Raw genomic sequence first — 23,413 nt, 5'->3', positions numbered from 1 at the left:
GCTAAAAAGAGAAACTTCAGGAAATTGTCTTGAAATATTGGATAGGCATCAAATTTACATGCATTACCCATCATAAACCTCTTAAAGATAATTCATAAATGACTGTACTAACTAAGAGGAAACTTCTTAATTATAAATTGTAGGCTAAATAAGCAAATTATCTAAAAACGTTTTTAAAAAAATTACAAAATAATGCACATAGTCTATCTACATGTCTATACTGTATGTGTGCTATATTAATGTGTGTATATTCTATTTACCTATCCATATTTAGTTGTTCGTTCGTGAGACAATGAAAGATTGTCAAAAATGCTTTAAAATGACTTACCATTAGGGCTGGGCGATATGGTCAAAATTTCATATCCCGATTACGATATACATAACGATATAGCAATTTTTCTGTTAATTCAGTTTATGAATAGTCTATACAAAATTGCATTGTGGAAATGCAGTTTGAAATGATATACAAAACAAATAAAGGTAGTATGGACTACATTTTTATTTTATTTAGAACCTTTTTTTCAAGCAAGTCTGTTGGTAAAGTTAACACCTGCCTAGGGATGTTAACCGATGACCGTTTGACCGATGGTTGACCGTATCAACATTAACCGATCAAAGTTGTCGGTTAAAAAAAAAAGAAATGATTTCTAGATTAGGCTATTATACAGTGGACTAAAGGCTACTACAATTAGCCATCTCATTCCAAAATCTTTTTGTGTGAAGTGAACATATCCCTCGCACTCAATTTTTCATAATTTGCCTGTTTGTACTTTATAAAACAATAAAAACATTTGGCGCAAGGTCACAGCGTTTGGGTTTGCGCACTCACAAGGTTTGCAAAAAGTACACAGACTTAAACACTCGAGGTTAGAGCCAGGGCAGACGACAGTATGAAGCGTCATTCCGCATAAGATGCTTATGTGGAATGATCTTACATTTGGAAATATATTATTACATCTACATTTCAGTGGTAACACATAAGGTGTTGATCATCATCTTTCTTTATTATTGTTAGCACTACCTCAAACTAAAGCGGCGTCTCTTCGGAGCTGTCATTTTCTTAAATGAGCCGCGGCAATGTTTCAAATGGGCTTCTAACGCTAGACAAATGCCTTTATTTTCAACGCGATCACCTTGACCAAACCATTTCGAAACTAAGGAGCCATTGTCCTCAGATTACAAACAAGCTCCATCGGCGGCGCGTTTGCGGGACTCATGTTTCGTGCTGTGGGGGATTTAAAAAAAGTGACGTGAGTGGAAGGGAGGCGGCAGCCCTGGGACTGTGTGTGTGTGTGTGTGTGTGAGAGAGAGAGAGAGTGCGGCTCGCGGCTGCTATTTCAAATGCATTTTAAACTAATCGGTTAACCGGTTTCAACCGGCTAATGAGGCTCGGTGGTCGGTCAAAAAAATGTTTAGTTTTCGCCATGCCATTAAAATATTTCAATATATGGTGTGCCACGCGTAAGAGCCCGTTGCAGCGTCTGTGTCTGAAGTTTGTTTTGAGCGCTTATGCCACCACGCTGGCATAATTACTCTGAGAATTACCCATGTCTGAACCGCGTCTACTACCGTCTTCCTCCATGTTTGTTTATGTATTGCAGCGTGCATGGGCATGCCGTGGCGTGAGGTGCATCTTGACGTAAAATTCTGCAGTAAACGCCTTATCGTGGCGTAAGCGATAGAGCCTTCTATAAAACGATAGACATTTTCTATCGTCCAGACGATATATTTCGTCATATCGCCCAGCCCTACTTACCATCAGCACCAAGAGCTCACCAACTTCCTCCCATGCTTTCATTCACTTGCAAGTCTTTATAAAGCAAATTGTGTGGATCATAGAGAACTGTGTGCTTCTCAACCTCCACGATGAGACGAGTGTCGTCCATTGCTGTCTTTCCAGGAGCACTCTGAAGAACACTGCCTGTGACACCACGTGCTTTTGTTTATCGTTTCTGTTTTTATGCCAGCGTATAGTTATAATATATACATAATTTAATTCATATTTAATTTAAGATAAACTGGCATACACTATTTAAAATTAGTTTTATAGTTCAGACAAAAACTTATGGCAGTGACTTTGGTTTTTGTGTAGAACTTTTTTTTCTCCCACAGTGCTGGATGTCATATGGTGACTGACAAACACACGGAACGCTTCACGAAATTATTTCATGGTTAAATGTGTTATTTTTCATGTTAACCAGGTTAATTTTGATCAGAACAATGTACTGTGGCTTTCATTTATCGTGAGCAGCGCGTCAAAAATAGAGCTGGCGCCGAAACGATCGCGGCACTGACGCTTCTGCTCTGCGCCGCTGTGCTGCCTCTGCTGCCGGTGTGAATGCACTCATCTGTTAACATGAGCAGCAAAAAAATTTGCCCTGCTTACGCGTGCAGTGTGAAGCCGGCGTTAGGCTACGTTTCCTACTTCAATCCACTGCTTTTCAGTCAGCAGAATTGAGTGAAAAAAGTGAAAAAACATGTGCGACGCACAGACTACACTTCAAAAAACGATTGTTTACAAAGTGAAACAGGTGTGATGACACAGCCCAACGTCCTGCAACGGGTCATAAAAGTGGCTAAAACGGGTGGATTGTGACATGTATAAAATTCACGGGCGGGCGGATAATTAACTCGGATGAAAAATGTGCAATATTTCTGTGGCGAGGTGAACGAGAGAGAGAGAGCAAGCGAGACCGGGGCGTGATTGTGAATGAGTGTCACCTGCGAGCCACACCGGTCTCGAGTCCTCTGAGGGAGCTCGGAGGCATATAAGGACGAGAGCTCACCAGACCTGGATTTGACGTTGAGTTGTGTTTATGTAACCCAGAAGGAGCAAGCGTTGCAGGAGTAGCAATGGATGAAGTAAAAGTAAAGTGGGTGAGTGGAGTATATGAAATTGTTAACAACGAGTCTTTTAATGCACCTTTGCCTGTTTCATTAGCCCATTCGTGACGCTGTTGTGATGTTGAGAGAGGTGCAGGATAAAAAAATAAAGCATTTTAATTTGAATTATTTTTGCGTGTGTGATTTATCGCGGGCACGGGTCGGGAAACGGGCCAAATATTGACGGGTCTTTGCGGGTGTGGATTTAATTTTGATGTATATTTTCACGGGTCACGGGTCGGATCTGGTACTAAACCTTGCAGGTACGGGCGAGGGGCGGGTCTCCAAAAATGGACCCATGCAGGACTCTGACACAGCCATGCACACTTAAGCTACCAGATGCCTCGTGCTGATGATTTACAGCCAAATCAAAATTAACTGGAAATACCACATTTGGATTACCATAAACAAGCTCAGAAATGAACGGATGCTTGGGGCAAACACGGGCGCATAGGCTAATTGCAGGCTATATAGACCACAAACAAATTGAAATATTTGTCAAAAACATGTTTATTGCATAAATTTTAGGTGCATTTATTAAGAAAAGGTTCCAACCACCAGCTAGCTGTCATTGACTCATAGCGGTCAACCCTCCCTTTTTTTCCAGGTTTCTCACGTATTTTAGCTTTTTTCCCGCTGTCTTCCCGTTTTAGTATTTTCCCTGATATGTTCCCGTGATATGTCTCTGAAGTGGCTTGCACTTGTTGCTAGATCAACGTAGGGCTGGACAATAATTCAATATCAATATAATCGCGATATAATTTTTTTCAATAACGGTGATATGATTTTTAAACACATTTCTGATATTTCGATATGACTGACGTTCAGGGCGCAGCCATCAGAAAGAGCAGAACACGATTGGCTTCTTGCGTGATGACGTACACCACAGACACGCAGCCAGTGCTCAGCAGTAGTAGGCTGATAGATCCAACGCGGCACGTTTTAGCTACAAAAAGAGTTTCCCTGACCGCAACACAAATGTGACTGAACGAGCTTCTACTCCCTACTCTTTACTGGTAAATATTACAGTAAACAAACATCTAGGGCTGCAGCTATCGATTCTTTTTGTAATCGATTAATCTACCACTTAATCGATCGATTAATCGATTAATCGGGTAATAATTACTTTTTCTTTATTAAAGAGCAATAAGAGACAATAAGACGGGTATCTTAAAATTAACATCTAATTTGTTTTCTTTTTAGAAAAATTTAGTTTTATTGCTGAAATTGCATGCATTAATAACTGTGAAACTAAACAATTTTAATGCATACAATTGCCATATTATATTAAATACAAATCTATTTCAAATTACTTTAAAAAGGTAAACATGGTTCAATCTAAAACTAAACCTACAACCAATAAATCTAAATAGTAGTAATATAAATAACAATAATGCCAATATAAATAATATAAATATTCTATAAATTCTATATAATATAAATATTCTAATATTCTAGGCCTATAAATATTCTATAAATAATATAAATAACTAAACATTGTATTTATGTTGTGCAACTTAACTTTCATGTTTCAGCTTCAGCTCAGGCATGACATAAGCATTTACTGTCTTATTTACTCCTTTACTGGAGCAACATATTGGACAGGTTAACTTGGAAGAAGAGATGTGCGGATCAGCTCTACCGTCACCGAATCAGCTGTTAGAAGCAAACCATCCACCCTCACCCGATCGTCACAACTTCAAATCCTCCGTGTTAAGCGCGATGCTATCGTCACATATTAGCTACACTGAAGAAGGTTGCTAAACAAAACAAAAACACTTATTTACATAAACCAGGGTCGACAACCTATACATCACACAGAGGAATAACCGCTAGAACGTGATCAAACGCGAGATATGTTTAATTCCGTTAAAGTACATCACGCATGCTGATCTTTTGAGCTAATCATTCATCATTGTAACAGAGCTTGTTTTAAGTTAGTAGCTATAAATATGATTAAAGTGTGATATTTAAATTACACAAATCAATGAAAGCACGCAGCTCTGAGCTCTGAAAGCACGAGCGCTGCTCATCACACACACACACACACACGCGCGTTACAGTTTGTTCTGATGTTGCGCCTAGTATTGAGAACATAATGGTGCATTTTTTCGAAGATATTATCAAGTAGGATATATAAAGTCTCATTAAAGATTTCACACACATCACAATGACGGTGATCCATGTGCAAAGCTGCAAACTCCATCGAGTTCGTGTGTTTGAAGTTGCTCGTATCTCCTCAGCTGACGCGTGAACTGCCGCAAATGAAACTTAAATGTTCAGCGTCGGATCCTGAAGCTCAACACACAGTTTTCTTCATTTAAAAACAGCGATATTAAATGATATTACCAGTGCTGATGCCCGGCCACTCTCTCTCTCTCTCCAAATTGCGGTCTTTGATCTCGACATGAGCTGAAAACGAAAGTTAAAGAACGACACGCATTCATTGCGTTTTAGCGTGATATGAGAGTTCTGCGTCTTTATTAAAATCAACATATTAACGATTTCTCTCATCCACCTGCAATGTTTGGGATGTTTGCGCACCTGAACCGCGGATATAACCGCAATCCGCTCATACTCCGAGTCCTTACACAAAAAATGTCTTTCTGCAATATGTGTGTGTAGTTAAATGGACTAAGCGAAGCATCGAGGCAGATGATTTTGCCTCGAGGATTTTTTTGATTCGATTAACTCGAGTTACTCGATGAATCGTTGCAGCCCTACAAACATCACAGACAATGGCAGACCATTTTTTTCCCCAGACGTTATATTATATTTTTAATATTATGTATTTTCTCAGTTTTTTTGAAGAGACACTGCCCCTCTTTCCTCCTCCTTGACAGCCTATATTTAGAATAATAGCTTTGATTAACGTTAATGATGAAAAAGGTTTAAAAATGGTGATTGTTTGGATTGTTTTTCCTGCCATCGAACCACAGCTGTTCACTAAATCAGTGTTTGCCAACCTTTTTTCAGTCATGGCACCCCCATAAATATGTTACGCTAGGGGTGTAACGGTACAGATTGCTCACGGTTCGGTCTGTATCACGGTTTTAGGTTCACGGTTTCAGTACGGTTTGGTATTTGCCATGCTCAAGAAAAGAAAGAACTACTGTCAAATAAAAATAAAGAAAATAAGAACAAAAAAATTAAATACAAGCAGCAGAACAAATAAATACTATTGAGCAAAGATACTTATAAAATAAACAATGCTTTTCAGATTTTTCAGGTGGGTCTAATGTTAGTTTTTAGGTAGAGAAATTTAATAAATTAATCAAATGTAAAATAACTGCACATTTAAAAATGAATCCTTATTAAAAGCTATTCAATCAAGAGCAGTGAATGATGTCCTTATCTTTTGTTTGACATTAAACAGACAGCAGTAAAGGCTACTGCCCCTTTAAGACCTAATACAGGGATATGCTCGTCTTTCTCGACTATAAAGTTCACTTAAGGCATATTCAGACTATGTCTGCTTGGATACTCATTAAGATCAACATGTTGACATACTTTTTGTGTTAGTTTGTCCATTCAAGTGGAAGACTTGAAAGAGAACTCCATATTTGCGCGCTGTGAGACGTGTGCACGCTTTTGGATGAGCGCAGAGACAGATCTTCACACTGCAGAGGGTTCTCATTCGCCTCTTCTGGCGAATATACTGAGTGATGATGGCGAAAATGACTGGTCATATGGCAGCACTCGCGTGCATTGAACACAGTTTACAAAGAGTTACAAAGAGTACACCGTTTTGCCCACGTTTTTCTTTTATTATGGCTGTTGTAGTGTAGCCTATCACTGAGGAGCCAGCACGAGTATCCATCGACAGAACCATATAAAGCATTATTTTTCAAGTTACAACCAGTGATTTGTCATGACACCACCGCTCCGACCACGCGCTGCGCGTAGTCAAGCAAAACACGCTACCCATAGCAACGCGTTATGACAACGACATTTCAGACTGACAGATACAAGATAAACTTTTTTTCCGCCATTTTTTTACTGTTTTGTACACGTTGTTATATTAATTATAATTCAAATTCTGTTTTATTGGCCACAATATAGTAATGATGAATGTTGAGAGGGGGAATTAAATCATTTTCAAAAAGGGCAGGTGCTCAAACCCCCAAAGCCCTCCCCTCTGCAGTGCACTTCCTGGTGTGTGTAACGTGTCCATGGTCCTGACTCCTGTCACAAAATGCAGCGAAATCTGCGACAGGGCTTTAATAGTCTAACGTTACAGTGAATGAGAGTATGAGCCAAAACGAACGAACAGGCCATAGTGTGACATCCGTTAACCTTAGTGTAAACATAGATGACGTCACCGTTTTTTTCTATAAAAGAAAGAACGCAGCCTTCGTTTGTATGTAGGCCCAGGCAATTCATTCTCAATTATTTATAATACTTACTAAAATATAATTCATATTATTTTATTACTTTTGTATTAGTTGTTTGAAGAGTAAAAAAAGAAATCGGTCGGTCTTAAAGCAAATTTACAACTGGCAAGTCGGTCGGACTAAAAGGAAAAGAAGAAGAAAAAATTGAGTCGGCCCTAAATTGATGGGGTCAGTAGGGTTACGGCAAACAAGAATATTTTTAAGGATGGCCTCACTGGTACACATAAGTGTTTATATTCCCGCTGCGGATTAGCACAGTATCTGCGCGACTCGCCATAGAAACAAACAGAGAGAAGTAGATCCGGCTGAAATTTTCTTCCGCAAGACGCATGCGGTTCTGTTTATAGAGCGCCAAAAGTCACGGTTTAATTGCTATTGCTCCGAGTATTGGCATGATTGCATATGTGATACCGATCTTGTACAAAAGTCCAATAGACAAGTTGATATTAAGTGACAACATTTTAGCCACAACAATGCCTATTTGGTGAAAATCAAAGCCACACCAGTCCAGAACTGATTCGCATCTCCAAGCGATTCGATTCAAATGAACCTGTGTTTTAAACTATTGACTGAATGATTTCCCACCACCTACTGGCGCTTTTATTTTCATATTTATACTTTGCATGGACTTTTTATTTAAAATATTAAACTTTTTATATCTCATATTAAAGTTTAATATGTACATATTTCTAATGTAAATATGTAAATGTGTCTAAATCCCACTTCAGATAGAGCTTCTGTGCCACTTCTGCTGTGCAAAGACGGATCTTTTGATGCATATCTCATTTGATTGGAAACAGTCTGATTGTGTCTAATTGTTCTAACTGAAATTATTGTTTAAATTAACATTTTAAAAACAACTTTTCTATTTTAATAAGAACGACATCTGATGACATCTGATGCGGTAGACAAACTGAAAGCTGTGATGATAGTGGCACTTCATATGGATCAAGTTGATAACCTGCCGTTTTAAACATTAACAATTTATTTTTCCATACAGGCTGTGGCCTGAGTCCTGTTTATGACTGTCAGACTGTTAATGCATTTTTTATTCAAGTTGTCCTATAACAGATGAACATTACCTAAACCCCCCCACCCCCGTTATGACGACGGTTATGTTACGAACCGCCACATTTGACTCTCATCATAACCGTCATCACCAATTCTGAAACCGGCACACCCCTAAGTATAACAACACCTTTTGCAACATATTTCAATGCCGTGATAATACTGTATACAGTGATTAAAAGCTTCAGAAATTAATCAATTTGTGAAATTGTGACAGGCCTAGTTGGAGCTGAACTCTGCAGCGCTGTGGCCCTCCATGAACTCTTGAGACCATTGTGTCTTAATTCTATATCTGAAGCATGTTTATTACATTGTGCTTGCCTTAACCCTGTGAGAATCCTGAAATGCTTTGGAAGGAAGTTTCCTACAGATTATAGTTTGAGTTAAGCAAAAATAGATTTTAAAAAAGATGATATATAATCTGATATGTCGTTTTACTCACCACATAAACTGGCATTGTGTTAACACACAAACAAACTCTTTATTTAAAGAATCAAAACATCAAGTTAAAGCACTTGCATTATAGATTGCTTTTTTGTGATTAACGCCCCATCATAGACTGAATTTCTTGGCTTCTGCATTGTATCCGTTTTGAACATGCAAAGTGCAGAGAACATCTTATTTCTTAGGAGAGTTTTGTTTGGGTTTATGTAATGGGTTTAATTGACTGACTTCTTCAACTTCAGTATCACTAACACTTTAACCTCTATACCTTTCGTACTCTTGCTGTGAGTACATCGCCCTGAGGCAGCATAAAGTGCACAGAGATAGCAGTGAAAAGGTCAGTCTAGGTGCTGGAGGTTACACACAATGGCATTAGATGTGTCCTCTTAATGTACAGATGACTAGGTCTGTTTTCTGCTCGGTTGTAATTTAACAGTAATCTTGTAGATTTTTTTTGAGTGCTGTTGTTGGGTGGAGCTCCTCTATGTGTGTGCATGTCTGGTTGTTTTCTCTCCTCACTGTTTTTGTTGCCATAGCAACTCCATCATTGGCCTCATTTAGAATGTGACCTCTGAATGAAGGGAGCAGAAGTAAAGGGATAGGAGAAGAATTAAACAGAAATGTTCTTTTTTTGCACAGTGTACATTAGAAATGGCAAATTATCCAGTATTTGATGATGGTTATAAATCTTTTTGGGAGGATGTAGTTGTAACAGTGTTATTTTATTATCACTGAATAAGGTTGGGTACCAGTACCTGAAATTTGCTACCCAATGATGTCCTTTTTTTTTATTGCTTTAGGGATGTTTTCATCAATAGCTAGCTTTTGAGAAAATGATGTTATTGACATTATGCCTTAAGGTGACTGGGTCTCTATCTGCCGTTGTCTGTGATGTCTGTTCATTGTAATATATACTAGTGTTGTCACGATACCAAAATTTAGACTTCGATACGATACCAAATCAAAATACCTCGATACCGATACTAAACCGATACCACGGTAAAAAAACAAACAAACAGATATGACAACAGATCTTTATTATTCATTGTTTTATTTTAATTTTACTAAAAATTAACTTGGCCAGCATGTTCCTGCCCTGGTTTTTGCCCATTCCTTCTTTTTATTGCTATAATAACTACATGCCATTGTGAACATCCTCACAGAGATCACATTATCAGTCATGTTATCATTCACTAACCTTTCACTTCTCAACAGGTTGAGATGACCAAAATCTTACTTCATGATATGAGTAATTTAATATTTTTTTAAGTGTAATTTTATAATTATAATATAGATTTTAAATTGTTTTTTTTTGTGAAAAAGCAAAAATGCTAATTACAAACAATATGACAAAAACAGTGCTTTATTTTTCAGCTTCATTAGGTCTAAAAAAGTCACAAAAAAAAGTCAAAAAAAGAAATTAAACAATCAAAGATAAAACTGCTTACTTAGTCTTCACTCTATAATTTAACTATACACTGATTCTTAATAAATATATTTTAGTTATTTAGCCAAACGTGGTGGTTTTCTATTTTTCATTGTTTGCTTAACATTAATCACAGAATATTAGGTCTAGCTTAAGACCTGCACTGATCTAATTACCTCAGTTGTAGGCTACACATTCACTAAAGACATATCCGATTGTGTTTACCTCAATACTTGCCAGACCGTGCATTTTTACATATGTTTGACCATTCAAACCCAAATAATAATCCGCGAAAGAACTGAATCGCGACCGCATGTTGTCTGAAAGGTGTGTGTGTGTGGGCGCGCGCTTCAGTTCAGAGTAACTTCTCAGTTCAGAGGATTCTCCTCATGCGCGCATATTTCTGTTGCTTTCTTTATCATGCGCTGCGCGTATATATTTAACTCTTCTACTTCCCATGTTTAGTGAACGGTGAAAGCAGAGTTCCGCACATGTGTCCTGACCATAGACCGTAAAAAAATATGGACGACTCGACATCATCCGTTTCCGCTTGTCATATTTGAAGCTTTCAGGCAGCCTTGCACGGCGCGGACATCTTGGGACCGAGTCTGCGCAGTAGCGATTTCGGGACCGGAGTTGCGCAGTAGAGCGCAGGAAGTAGAGCAGGAAGTACAGTCGCGATATCAAAAGCCCGCCCACACTCTCGCAGATGCAGAACAATTAATTATGTTGGTGTGAAATAAACAGTTATGGAAATGTAGAAATTAAAGCTAAAGCTCTAATCTGCTCCCAAAAATTTCGAAAAAAGTCCGTTAGTGCCTTCACTCAGAGAAGCTGTCAGTCTCAGCTGTCAATCATGACGTCACACACCCCGTTTTTATAGCATCATATAACTAACTCAAACTAAACTTATTTTTAAAACGAACACCTGAAATGAAATCATCGTGATGATAACTGCCTTCAGTGACATAAACTAACTTTGGGGGAAATTTTTTGAAGTGTAATTTTATTATTTAGTTTGCCTCGCGTCCATTAGAAATCACAGAGGGGCGGCTATACTGGGACCGGTCACCGGGGGGCGATAGAGGCGCGAAAGCTTCAGTAAATGAGAGGGAGACTGCAGGCTTGGTCCTGACACCTGCTGTCACACTTCCATGCAAATTAAGAATAAAGTTCATATTAGCGCTGTCCTCCTTAAAGTACCGGTACTAATAAAAGTCCATATCGTACCGTTTGTAGTAGCAAGGTATCGCAATACTTTTCTAGTACTGGTATATCGTGCAACACTAATATATATACTAGTAAATAGTGGTTGGTACTAGCTACTTAATTAACTGAAATTGTAAAAATAACCATAATAATTCAAACATTTAAAAAAAAAATTTTTATTTCTATGAAATTATTTCCCACAAATTCTGTGTTGTGTATTTTCTGGTAATCAATTGAAGACATACAATATGAATTTAATATATCTTTTAATTAAACAAACTTTTGTTGTCAATCAAAGTGCTACATAGCTAAACTTTATACTGTTAAATTTAAAACATCGATTTGTTGTTGTTGTTGTTGATTTTATTACTTAAAGTTTTGATCATATTTTTACATTTAGAGTAGGATTATCTAAATTATCGAAATAGCGCAATATGAATATCGCAACGCCACATGACATCTGAATGAATTTAATAGGCTACTTCAACATTGTGAAAAGTGTACGTTTTAGGTTGACACTAGGGATGCACGATATTGGATTTTTTTCTCTATATGCCAATATTTTTCGGCTCATTTTGGCCGATACCAATGCCGATTTATGTTTATTTTTACCTTTTAATTTTTTTTTTTTTTTATATATGTTTGGAAACAACACCATTTTGAGCAAATTTGATTATTTTATTCTGGTTTCAGATTTCTAAGGTCTCCTTGCTAATAGGATTCTTGTTGAAGATAAATCAATATTAATAGAGTTCTTTTTATGATAAAAGTATATTATAAACCCTGAAAATAACAATAATAAAGCCAGTCATTTTTCACTCCAGGTGTAACCTAAATATTGTATTTTTGGATTTAACGTTTGTGCACATGAATTGAGGGTGGCATGACATCCGTCGATGCTGTCTTTCAATTCTACAATTATTGTAGAGCTCCTTGGATTATTTTCCTCCATGGCTCCTTGGACAAAACTATGGCAAGTTTTTTTTCCTGTTTTTATGTTTTTATGAGCAAGGACCAATCCGGTTTGTTTTTTTTCTTCTATAGACTGTACTCATAATAGGGCTGTCAGCGAATATTCTAAATTCGAATATATATTTTAATGGTTTTTAAAAAACAAATTTCGAAGGTGAAAACTAATATTCGAATTAAAAAAAATAAAAGCGGAAAAAAACCCAGCCGCGGTAGTAGAGGCGTGGCTGTCTGCTTTGCGAGTGAGCGCGCACCTGAGGGTTCAGGGACAGGTCACAGGAGTCGCTGCTGAAAGTGAACGCGTCTTGTAGTCAAGATGCCAGAAAGTGCAGAGCCCAACTCGACCGCAGCAGAGGAAGAGATTTTAACCCTCCAAAATCTAAAAAGCCATGTCTGGAAGTACTTTGGATTTTGGTCGGTAGGAGTTTAAATTGTTGAGCCGCGAGATAGTTATATGCAAGCTATGTAAGATACAGTTAGCATACCATGCCTCATTTTATTTAATGGTAAACAGAAACATTACTAAAGTGTAGGCTACTGTACTGACTTAAGAGATATTGCATGAATAAAGGATAAATACACTAGTGTTGTCACGAAACCAAAATTATGACTTCGATGCGATACCAGACTAAAATATCGATATATCGATACTAAATTGATACCACAGTAAAAAAAAAAAAAGATAAGATGCTTAATATGACAACAGAACTTGTTATTATTCATTGTTATTTTTTTACTAAAAATTCATGTGGCCAGCATGTTCCTTAGGGTTTGGCATCATTTTGATTTGAACAATTATTGATCAATTACTATTAAAATTATCTCAAAGTATTTTTTACAATGGGGTAATTGTGTTGCAATAGCTTACACACAGCACAAGAAAGCTTGATTTCGAATGGTAAATTGAATTTATAAAGACGAGTAAACAGTAATAAAATAAGAACAAATAAACAGATTACAAACAATAGCACAAATAAATGCAATAGAATAGAAAATACAAATTAAACAGACTGCTTTATTTTTTCAGGTAGGTCTAACATTCAGATAAGAAACTGAATAAAAAAATGCATAGTTATTACATTTAAAACAACATTGGATAATGTTCTTTGTAAAAAATTCAATAGCGTACAGATGAAACTATTAAAGTTACACAAGTTGGTCAGTCAAGAGCAGTTGATCGTTTGTCTTTTTGTAGTTTGAATAACAAATGACTGCGGTCCCGTTAAGACTACCGGACGCATGGATCCTAAACACTGTTCCTGTTACTCGTTCTTCCTGAACTGTTTGCGACTGTGTTTACGTTAATACTCTTCCAGATGTGCACTGATAATTCTTTGAGTGTATTTAACCAATAATAAGCTGGAAAAAGAAGCAAATGTTTGCACTTGTATCATGTCAGAGGCGGCTTTATTACGGTAGGCTATGTATGTGCGCTTCAGATGTGAGCACGAAATCTGCAGGGATTAGTAGAATTAATTTATGTGCAATCCCGTGCGAAATTCAGACTGATCACACACTAACAGTAACACACTGTCATGAGGAAAAAGTCCAGCAGAACGCGCGTTCGCCGTGCTCAGAGGTTAACCGGGCTGAGTGAGAATATGCTGGTGTGTGTCAACTTGCTTTCGGTCGGAGAGGAGAGCGCAGCTGGTATCGATACTGTAAAAACTAAGAATCGTATCGTTTCAGATATTCCAGTATCGATAAATATCGAAATATCGATATTTTTGACAACACTAAAATACACTGCTTTCACTTGATTATTCACAGTTTCATCTCAAGGTAAAGTTCCATGTTTACCACAGCAGAGCTCACTCAGAGCTTTCAAAATGCTGTAAAACTTCAATTAATATTAATAATATTTGTTTCAATCACTGAATGAAGCCTGCTATATTTGGGACGAGTCTCGCGACCTTAAATCGCTTGCACAAAACTCTTGATCAGCACTCAAAGTTTGTTCATTTAAACCGTCATCTGCAGAGAGCGTGAGGGAGAGAGAGGTCTGCGCTCTGCGGTCTTGACCATTAGTTGATTTACTTGTTTTTGTGAAGGGTTAGGTAATATGTTGGTAATATGAAGGTAATATGTTGTCAAATATGCATAAACTTAAATAGACAAACTATACAAGTAATTGTCTCTTTGTATTAATGTGTGTCATTGACACAATGCGCACCTAGATGTTCGAATATTCGTGTTTGTTTTAGAGGGAATATTCAAACGTCATTTTTGAGCAATTTTGACAGCCCTAACTCACAGATATAATGATCAAGATAAACTTAAAAATTCACCGGAGTTGTCCTTAAAGATCACAGACATTCACTGCAATTATTACAAATCACCAGAGGTCCCCAGATAATACTAGTCCTGTGAGAATAGGGCTATAGACTATAGCATTTAAAACAGCATATATGCATATGCTGTTATATATAGTTATACTCTCAATTTAATTTGCAGAGCAATCCCAAATTTTTTAACCTTTTAGTTTAACTACAGAAGAGGATTAGTGTTTGTTGCACTCACTAATCTCGCAGACTCACAACGGAGGTATGCCATCACAATGTTGGCGCTTCATCAAGTTAATTCATAATACACACCCAATTGTCAAAATGTGTGTCAATAATGTGTATCAAACTAAATGTGTGTATATATATATATATATATATATATATATATATATATATATATATATATATATATATATATATATATATATATATATATATATGTGTGTATATATATGTGTATATATATGTGTATATATATGTGTATATATATATATGTATGTGTATATATATGTATGTGTGTATATATATATATATATATATATATATATATATATATATATATATATATATATATATATATATATATATATATATATATATATATATATATATATATATATATATATGTATGTGTATATATATATAATATATATATATATATTTAAATCTTTATTAAGAACATTAACCTGTTAATAAACCATTGCACCTAAAAAAACCTTTTTGTTTTTTTTAAAACTTATTTTTAATAACAGAAGTGAATCTAATTCAACCTAAAATGAAATTTATAGTTTATTCTCCCTTATAATGTTCCAAACCTGTTTGTCTTTCGTTGGAGGGAGGTATCTTTTTTGCAATGCAAGGAAAGTCAATGTTGTTTTGTACCCTATGGAATTTCATTGCATTTACAAAAATAGATGCAATTTTGTGTTCTGGGACAACAACAAAAAGCAGCAACATGAGTGTAAATGATGGCAGAATCCGAAATCGCCCCTATACCTTCAAATAGGGCACACAACCATAGTGGACGTTATCGCAGTCGTTATATTCAGTCCCACATTGCACCGCATTAACGAGTGTACAGCCGACTCTTTATTCACTTCTTTAAGTGAACTGTATTAGTGGACTAATGTAAGGAATAGTAAATGAGGGTTTTTTGAGGTGATTTCGGATTGAGCTGATGATATTTTTTCTAGATGGACAATGAAGAAAAATATCCCTTTAAAACCATTTAGTTGATTAGTCATTGGTGACCCACCAACTAGTCAACTTTTGAAAATGTAGTTTTGCACACCCCTTTGTGATTTGTAAGACACATCTTTGAATTTACTATCAGAGCTAAAGTTGCCTTTTTGTAATAAGTGATTTCAATTTTATTAATAAAAGGCATGATAGAAGCTGTAGCCAGTTTGATAGTGTGTATCAGTGAGTGAGAGTTTGAGGTGAAGAGTGCTTACTGAAAGCGAATCAATCAAGTCACTTATCCCTGTCTCTCTTATGTCTCTACAGTAGTGGCCCTCGTACCGCGTGGTCAGCTTTGCCTGCATCTGAGCTGGTGACTTCTCTCTGGACCGCGTGAAATCAGCTCTTCTGCTGAGTGCTTTTGGGAAGATGTGTGCGCTCAGATAAGAGACTCTTCACACAAGACAAAAAATGTGAGTCAATAACCTGACAGCTTCTTCCATTCAGTCCTGTCATAATTCCTTCCGGGTAATAAAAGCTTAATGTCTAAATAATATCTTCCAAATAGGCTTACAGCTTTTTGTTAGATCATGATCATGTCTCTGTAAAAAAAACACACACAAAAAAGCACAGCAAGAGTATTTCCTTTGAGAGGAGGTACTTAAATTAAAATGTGGTGATTTTGTGTCACAAGATTGTCACAATGCATCAACAATATATTAAATTTATAAATGTATTAAAACATTGACAATGATATAAAGTGAAAAAATGCACAAACAATAATGCAAAATAAATCTGCATAAATTGTTGTATTTATATTTTACATTATTATTATATTTTATTGTGCATGCATTTTATTTGGCTGTCCTCACATCAAGATGTAACTTAATTTGTTTGACTGTTACTAAATCAACATTCAAGTAATTTCGAAGATCCAACATTATCTATGTTCTCCCTTTTCTAACAAACATATTTTATCGGTTTTAAATTTCACGTTTTTATTTAGTAAGCTTACTTGAGGTCTTAAAGAGCTTACCAGAAAAAAATGTATTTGTACATTTTGTGTATAGCAATTTACAATTTTTGTGTATATATAATAAAAAAGTGTGTGTATATGCCTTTTTATTTTTTGTTACTCGTGTATGACTTGTAATTGTTAACTTGGTACCAATACCAAACTATGGGAAGTTTTAACATCTATATTTTTTAGAACAATGTTTTCCTATATGATATCAAGGAACGTTTCTGGCTGTGTCTCGTTCCTGCCTTGCTGCACATCTTTCTGAGCATTCCCAGCTCTAGAAACAAGTAGCAGAAGTTTATTTTTAACTGTGCCCCTAATCTTTTCAGACTGATCTTAATCATTTGTGTTTCACATTTCAGCAAGGATTTTTTTTTGATGGGTCGTGTTACAAATATTTTATAAATAAGCTCTTTTAGAAGTTGAAAAGATGCATTTTAAATGACAGTGAATTTGCAGCTTGGTGTGTGTCAGCGATGAGCTCTAAATCTGCTCAGCTTAAATCTTAAGGATCAGAGAGAGGGTCCAAAATGGTTGGAAAAAAAACTAAAATCTCACTCTTTTTAGAGCCAAAATACTTACATAAGAGGGATAAAAACGGTATTATAATGAATTTAAAAGCTTCAGCATGCGAGGACCAACACTTAAAGATCAAACTTGAAAACATCACAATTTGTGCATGTCAGAATCTTAATTTAGCACAGTAGAAAATAAATGTATTCGTCAGTGTCTCTGTGTATAATGTGGATCAGTGGTATGTTTGTTTGATACACAGTAACTCTTCAGTTTCAGAACTTTGCTGCTATTGAGTAAAACTCTTTCCATCTTTTCAAATCCTTTGATCCCCCTCTTGTTTTAGAGGCTTTAGTCTGTTTGGTTAATGTATCCTCAGTTAACAAAAGTGCACTTTTAAATTGTATGGCAAATAAAAAAGGTGTATTCCCATTACAAAATAGTAATCATGCTTCAAAGGGACACTCGTTCTGTTATTATCTTAGGCGGATGATCTCTAGGTTAATGCTTGGTAAAATTCACAGATAAACAGTAGGGCTGAATGATATATCGTTATCGTATCTATATCTAGATATGAACTTTCAAGATATTACTATCGAAAAAAGCAACGATATAGATTTCCCCTCTCCGTGCTTGCCCTGCATATACAACTCTGGCAGTCGCAACAAATATCAGTTTTACGAGTGCCCTTGAATACACCACTAAAGCCAGCACGCACACACTACCAGGATGTGGGAACTATATTGTTAGAGGGGGGGCGGCATTTCCATGGTGACACGTCATTGCTTGTCACGTGACACACCGCAGCAGCAACAGCGCTGAATGAATGATGATCTGCTTTTGTCATTTTTCCTTTTTTATTCAGAATATTCACAAATGTGTTCGCTATGGCATGAAATATCTGATATTCCGATTGTCAAATACATGCAAGTGGAAGTATATTGTTGTTTAAACACCTTTATAACAATCGCGTTAGTTGAGCGGTATACGCGATGGGCGCCACCGTGTTAGTTTGTGACGCAGTTCAGAGAATCGGATATGTTGGATTTACAACCTCTGTTTACAACACGTGAATTCATCCTCCGGAAATACTTAAAAGTAAGTGGCTGGTAAACTGGGAATAAAATAAAGTAAACATTGAAGTTACTTACACAATGTGTATCTGATATGAATATAACGTGTCGAATTATAATGGAAAGGATTATTATTCCCTCTTCCATAGACATCAGTGTATATTTTACAAACTCTAAATATATTGTTTTTTTTAGTACGTATGTGAATTTATGTGTTTAAAACCTAAAATAAACACTGAAAAGTTGTGATGTGACAGCTCTGAGCGTGCCTGTCTTTGGCTAAATTCAACATTTGAATTTAGCAGTCGATCATGTGATGCACTTGATCATTCGCTCCAGGGACCAGCCTAAACTGATTAAACCTGTGTGATCGTATGCGCGAAAGGCTTAAAAACAATACATTTTCTGACACAAATTTTTGAAATGTAGGCTTAAATCTTTTTATTTTTCTGAGAAATGCTTGGTTTTCACCGAACACGTAGTCATATCGTATTGTATCTATCGAGATAGGAAATGTTGCCCAGCCAGTAATTGATGTGTGCCAAAGACTGTTATTGGTATCACCTTTTGGAGTTTTCTCTCTTTTGCACCTTGCTTTTAAATTGTTAATTCGCAAAGCAAAAGTAAAATGTGTGCAGGCATTCACAAGTGTTTTCAATTAATTTCATTGGAAGTTGAGCTTCCATATGAATGAACTAAAAATGCTCGTTTTACTCCATGCCAGTAAACACTCTTTCGGCTCACACTGCATTTAAAGCAGACACGTTGAGTTTTTAACTGTCTTTGCTCACTAACTAAACCAAATGATTTTTAGTACTATAAAAAATTCAATACAACAGTGGGGGTGGTTCTGGGTAAGCGACGTAACCGGTGTTGCGGCTGAACACTGTCAACACCAGCTATAGCAGCAAGCCTAGTCTAAACTATCGCGTCTGTTGTGTGAATTCAGATGTTATGGGATCTTGTGCTCTGGTTGTTTGCCATAAAACACACCCTTCCTTTTGGGTTTTGGGCTCAGTAAGAGATCTTTTTTTTAAATTATTATATATATCATTTTTGTATTAATAATTTTTTAACTATAATCATTGGGCAAACTTAGGGGAGAGTAGATGCCTCTTGCAGTTCATACAAATGGCAACAAATTCAAGCTCCTGACATTTCTCTTTAAAGTTTCTCGTTTTAGACCTTTGTTAATAAATTACATTTTAAAATAAAATACAAAACCCTTATTTTAAATTATAATACCCAAGTAACCCCAAGCTTTTGAATTATATATTAGTATATTTCAAATCAAAAATAAAATCTTTAAAATGCCATAAGAAATTAAGGTAATAAAAAAGAAATTCTCCCTTTAAAAATAAGACAGGACTTTATGTTGAACATTGATTTATCTTATGGATACATTTACAAAACTACATCAGGCAGCAAACATTTTCATTTAGGCTTTAGGCTGTGTGCATGAGTGTTTGTTTGTATCACTGTCATAAATAGTTGACTTCACCTTGTGCCCTTTTTGAAGATGATCTGTCCTCCAGAGGACATGTCTGCTGCTGTGAGCGTGTACAAGTTGTGACTGCGTGCAGCACAGAGGCTGTATGACAGGAGGCAGAGAAGGGTCAAGGTGTCTGCTGGCGCTCTTTTGTGCCATCGTATGGCTACTGTGTCAGCACAGGGCACACTGCCGCAAACGACAGATGTCCCGTGTGCCACAGGAGGCTTACGTTAGGAGCAGATGGGGAGAGACGAGAGTTCTTTTTGAGTGTGTGCTCCCTCTTCATTTCACTCTGTGGGTCACATGAAAGCCTTTCATTGTCCTGTTTTTGTGTATCCTGTACTTCCCTCTTTTCTTCATGAGCTCACTCTCAACTGCTTTACCCTTTATACTCCTCCCTGTTACAGACACACGCGCACACACCTGCAGGCAGAGCAGATTACTTGTCCCTGTTCTCTCCAGCCAGGTCCCTGTTGGCTCTGCTTCTCAAATGTTCAGATGATTAATGGGCTCAGAAGTCTGAAGGCGCTCTCTACCGCCTTCTCATCCATTCCTCCCATCCCCCTTGTTCTCCTCTTCTCCTCTCCCCAACCCCATCTATGTTTGAATGCAGGAACACACACATGCAGGGAGAGAGAGAGGGAGAGAAACAGAAACAGTCACCAAATGCTGCTGAGGGTCGTCCCAGCCTCTCAGAGTTGTGCTTTGTCACTCAGGCAGCTGCTGTATTGTCTCAGGCGGTGTTTGGAAAGGCACGTGCTCTCTGGGTGGGGGGAAATGCCACTGGTTGGCCAGGCTCTACTGCTCTGCTGCAGAGGGCTTTCTGACAGAATGTGAAATTGGAGGATGTCTCTTCCTCCCCCCAACAATATACACAGCCTAAAGACACGGAAAACGTACAGATCTCACACACACACACACAGAGGACTGGTTGAGTCTTGTGATGGGGCAGTAAAAGTGAGTGCAGATGGTCGGTCTGGATAGGTTTACCTGGAATGTGAGTGATTGAGGTCAAAGGTTAGGGTTCCTGTCCCCTTTGGTGGTCAGGAGACAGTTTAAGTGTGTGTGTGTAGGTTTTGCTATACTTGAGGGACAAATGTCCTCCGTAATATAGAGAAGTACCTTGATAATCAGTTTGTGAGAACATTTTGTCTCTTCACTAGTTAAAATGCTTAGAAATCAGCCAAATATTTTGATGTCTAGGTTTCTTTGACGTAAACTTTAGGAGATTAGGGTTAAGACAGAAAATATTGTTAACCCTGATATAAAAACATTGGAAGGCTAATGTGTCCTCACTAATATAGTAAAACAAACCTGTCTGTAGGGCTGCCTGATAAATCGAAATAAAACCGTGATTGCGATTTGTGGCTTGGCACAGTTATCGATTGCTAAAGCTGCAATTTAATTACTGTTCTAGATCTGCATGATTCTGGATACATTTAGATCATTTTATTTTTTTAAATCGAGATCACTATTCTCCCCAAATTCTCAATGAACATTATTTATTATAGGTTCTGACAAAATGTTCATCACACATCACACTCTTGAAAGTCATTTATTTCAATAAAATGAAGAAAATATTAGAAAAGTGGAAATAAGCCCCCCTTGTCCCACCCACATGCAATGGTTCTGCCTAGAGGTATTCACGGCTCCAAAAATTCGTACCCGAACCCGAAGAGATCCGTAATATGCTACACAGAACCGACCTGGACCTGTCTGCTATTTCAAAAGCTGGACCCGGACACGTGCAGATCCGAGAAATGCCAAAAATGTATTTTATTTGATAGCTGGAACCAAAGCTGGTGAGAAGACACAGACCCGACTGGACCCGATTGTCTCATATTCCACAATAAACTGTCAATGAAGTCAATGAACAAGCTGCGAAAAAACAAAAAAAAACAAGTTCAAGTTCCTTGTACCTGATTGTGATGTATTACAATATATTCTCTCTTGTTGTTCCAAGCATGTTTAATTCACCGATCATTTCAGCTGTAAAAGTCCACTTTGTCACGGTGACGGATTTACAGATCTTTGCAGATTAGCATTTCAACTCGAGTTAACTCGCATAATAACTGATTATTTACCCGTTTGAACAACTAACTATTGCTCGTTCAGTGCCATGGCCGCTGACGTTAGCATTATTTATTGTGAGCCGAGTCTGACCACCAAAACTTAAGTTTAAACAAGACTGTTCGTTCGTATTATTTTTACAGTCACTGCAGAAGCTTGGTAGCCTGACAAGCCAGACCCCCATCAAGATGTTTGGTCTGGAAACTCACCATTGACAGCTCAATCTGACGGGCGGGATAAACGGTTGTCTTTCAAACTCCCTCTGCACGCGATAGGAAGGCGCTACAACCAACCAGAGCAACGAAGGTGAAGCAGAGCTTGTTGATAGATTAAACATTCGCCATATCCGGTCGGCAAAAAACTGAACACATCTTCCCTTTTTAAGAATGACTTCAGTGCCGTTCTTTTCTCAGAGAAAAGCTTAACTCTTCCAGAGTCGTGTGTGTGTGTGTGTGTATGTGTGTGTGTTTGTGATGAGCAGCGCTCGTGCTTTTAGAGCTGTGCTTTCATCATTGATTTGTGTAATTTAAATATCACATTTTAATCCTATTTATAGCCAACTTAATAAAATAAGCTTTGTTACAATGATGAAGGATTTGCTCAAAATGTACATCTGTATGTGCTATGTAGTTTATCGGAATTAAATACAAACACATCTCTCGCATTTGCTCACGTTCTTGCGAAGATTGTATAGGATGTCGACCCTGGTTTAGGTTAAAAAATGTAATTTTGCCAAATACGTTTTTTTTAAAGCAACATACTTCAGTGTTAATCAAACAACAAAATAAAATAGAAAATCACCGCATGCTTGACTTTTATTAAGAATCAGTGTCTCACTAAGAATCAGTTGTCTGACAATGCAGATAATGCTTTTTTTTTTTTTTCTTTATTGAATGCTTATTTTGGCTTATTTAAAGGTGCAATATGGAGGGCGCCTATTCAAAACAAATCGTAGTTTGATGACGCAAAGTGTGAACGCAGCATCTTGGGAGATGTGGTCTTCTCATCACAGCCGGTGGAAAATAGGACTCGGGCAGAAATCACGTTCATGCATGCGGTTATTAACGTTACTGTAGTATAAAGCAGAGCAGGACCGAGTGTTATGGACCTGAGCACAGCTGCTGGAGCGATTGTTAAACAAATACCCGCCTCGCGAATACCGGGACTTTTATTATGACGGGACGGGACACATTCGCCGGGCGCCTGCACAGAATCCGCTCTTCCAATAAAAATTATTTAATAATAATAAAATGTTTCAGTACGACTGGTAAACTAAAGCCGCACCGCGTCTCTACAGTCACTATTTGAATGAAGGCAACAGCACTAGTACGGGGCATGAACATCGATGAATTTCGAGGCGGTCCTTCTTGGTGCTTTCTTTTTACGA

At 37.2% G+C, this 23,413-nt stretch overlaps 2 protein-coding genes across 2 annotated transcripts in view; one reads left to right on the top strand and one right to left on the bottom strand.

Moving 5' to 3' along the window:
- Positions 1-20,516, bottom strand: part of LOC137049017 (epoxide hydrolase 4) — a 39,289-nt gene extending 18,773 nt beyond the window's left edge. Inside the window, 3 exon segments of the mRNA XM_067427416.1 lie at positions 16,200-16,310; positions 19,966-20,180; positions 20,493-20,516. Of these exon segments, the coding sequence (XP_067283517.1) occupies positions 16,200-16,310; positions 19,966-20,180; positions 20,493-20,516 (350 nt within the window).
- Positions 1-23,413, top strand: part of brd4 (bromodomain containing 4) — an 89,467-nt gene that overhangs the window by 11,987 nt on the left and 54,067 nt on the right. The window contains exon 2 of the mRNA XM_067421654.1: positions 16,185-16,330. The gene's annotated coding sequence lies outside the window, so the exon portion shown is untranslated. The remainder of the gene's footprint in view (positions 1-16,184; positions 16,331-23,413) is intronic.

This window comes from Pseudorasbora parva, chromosome 2 (genome assembly GCF_024679245.1).
Source record: "Pseudorasbora parva isolate DD20220531a chromosome 2, ASM2467924v1, whole genome shotgun sequence".
Lineage (NCBI taxonomy): Eukaryota > Metazoa > Chordata > Actinopteri > Cypriniformes > Gobionidae > Pseudorasbora > Pseudorasbora parva.
Note: the sequence above shows the minus strand (reverse complement) of the source record. Positions and strands in the feature narration are given on the sequence as shown.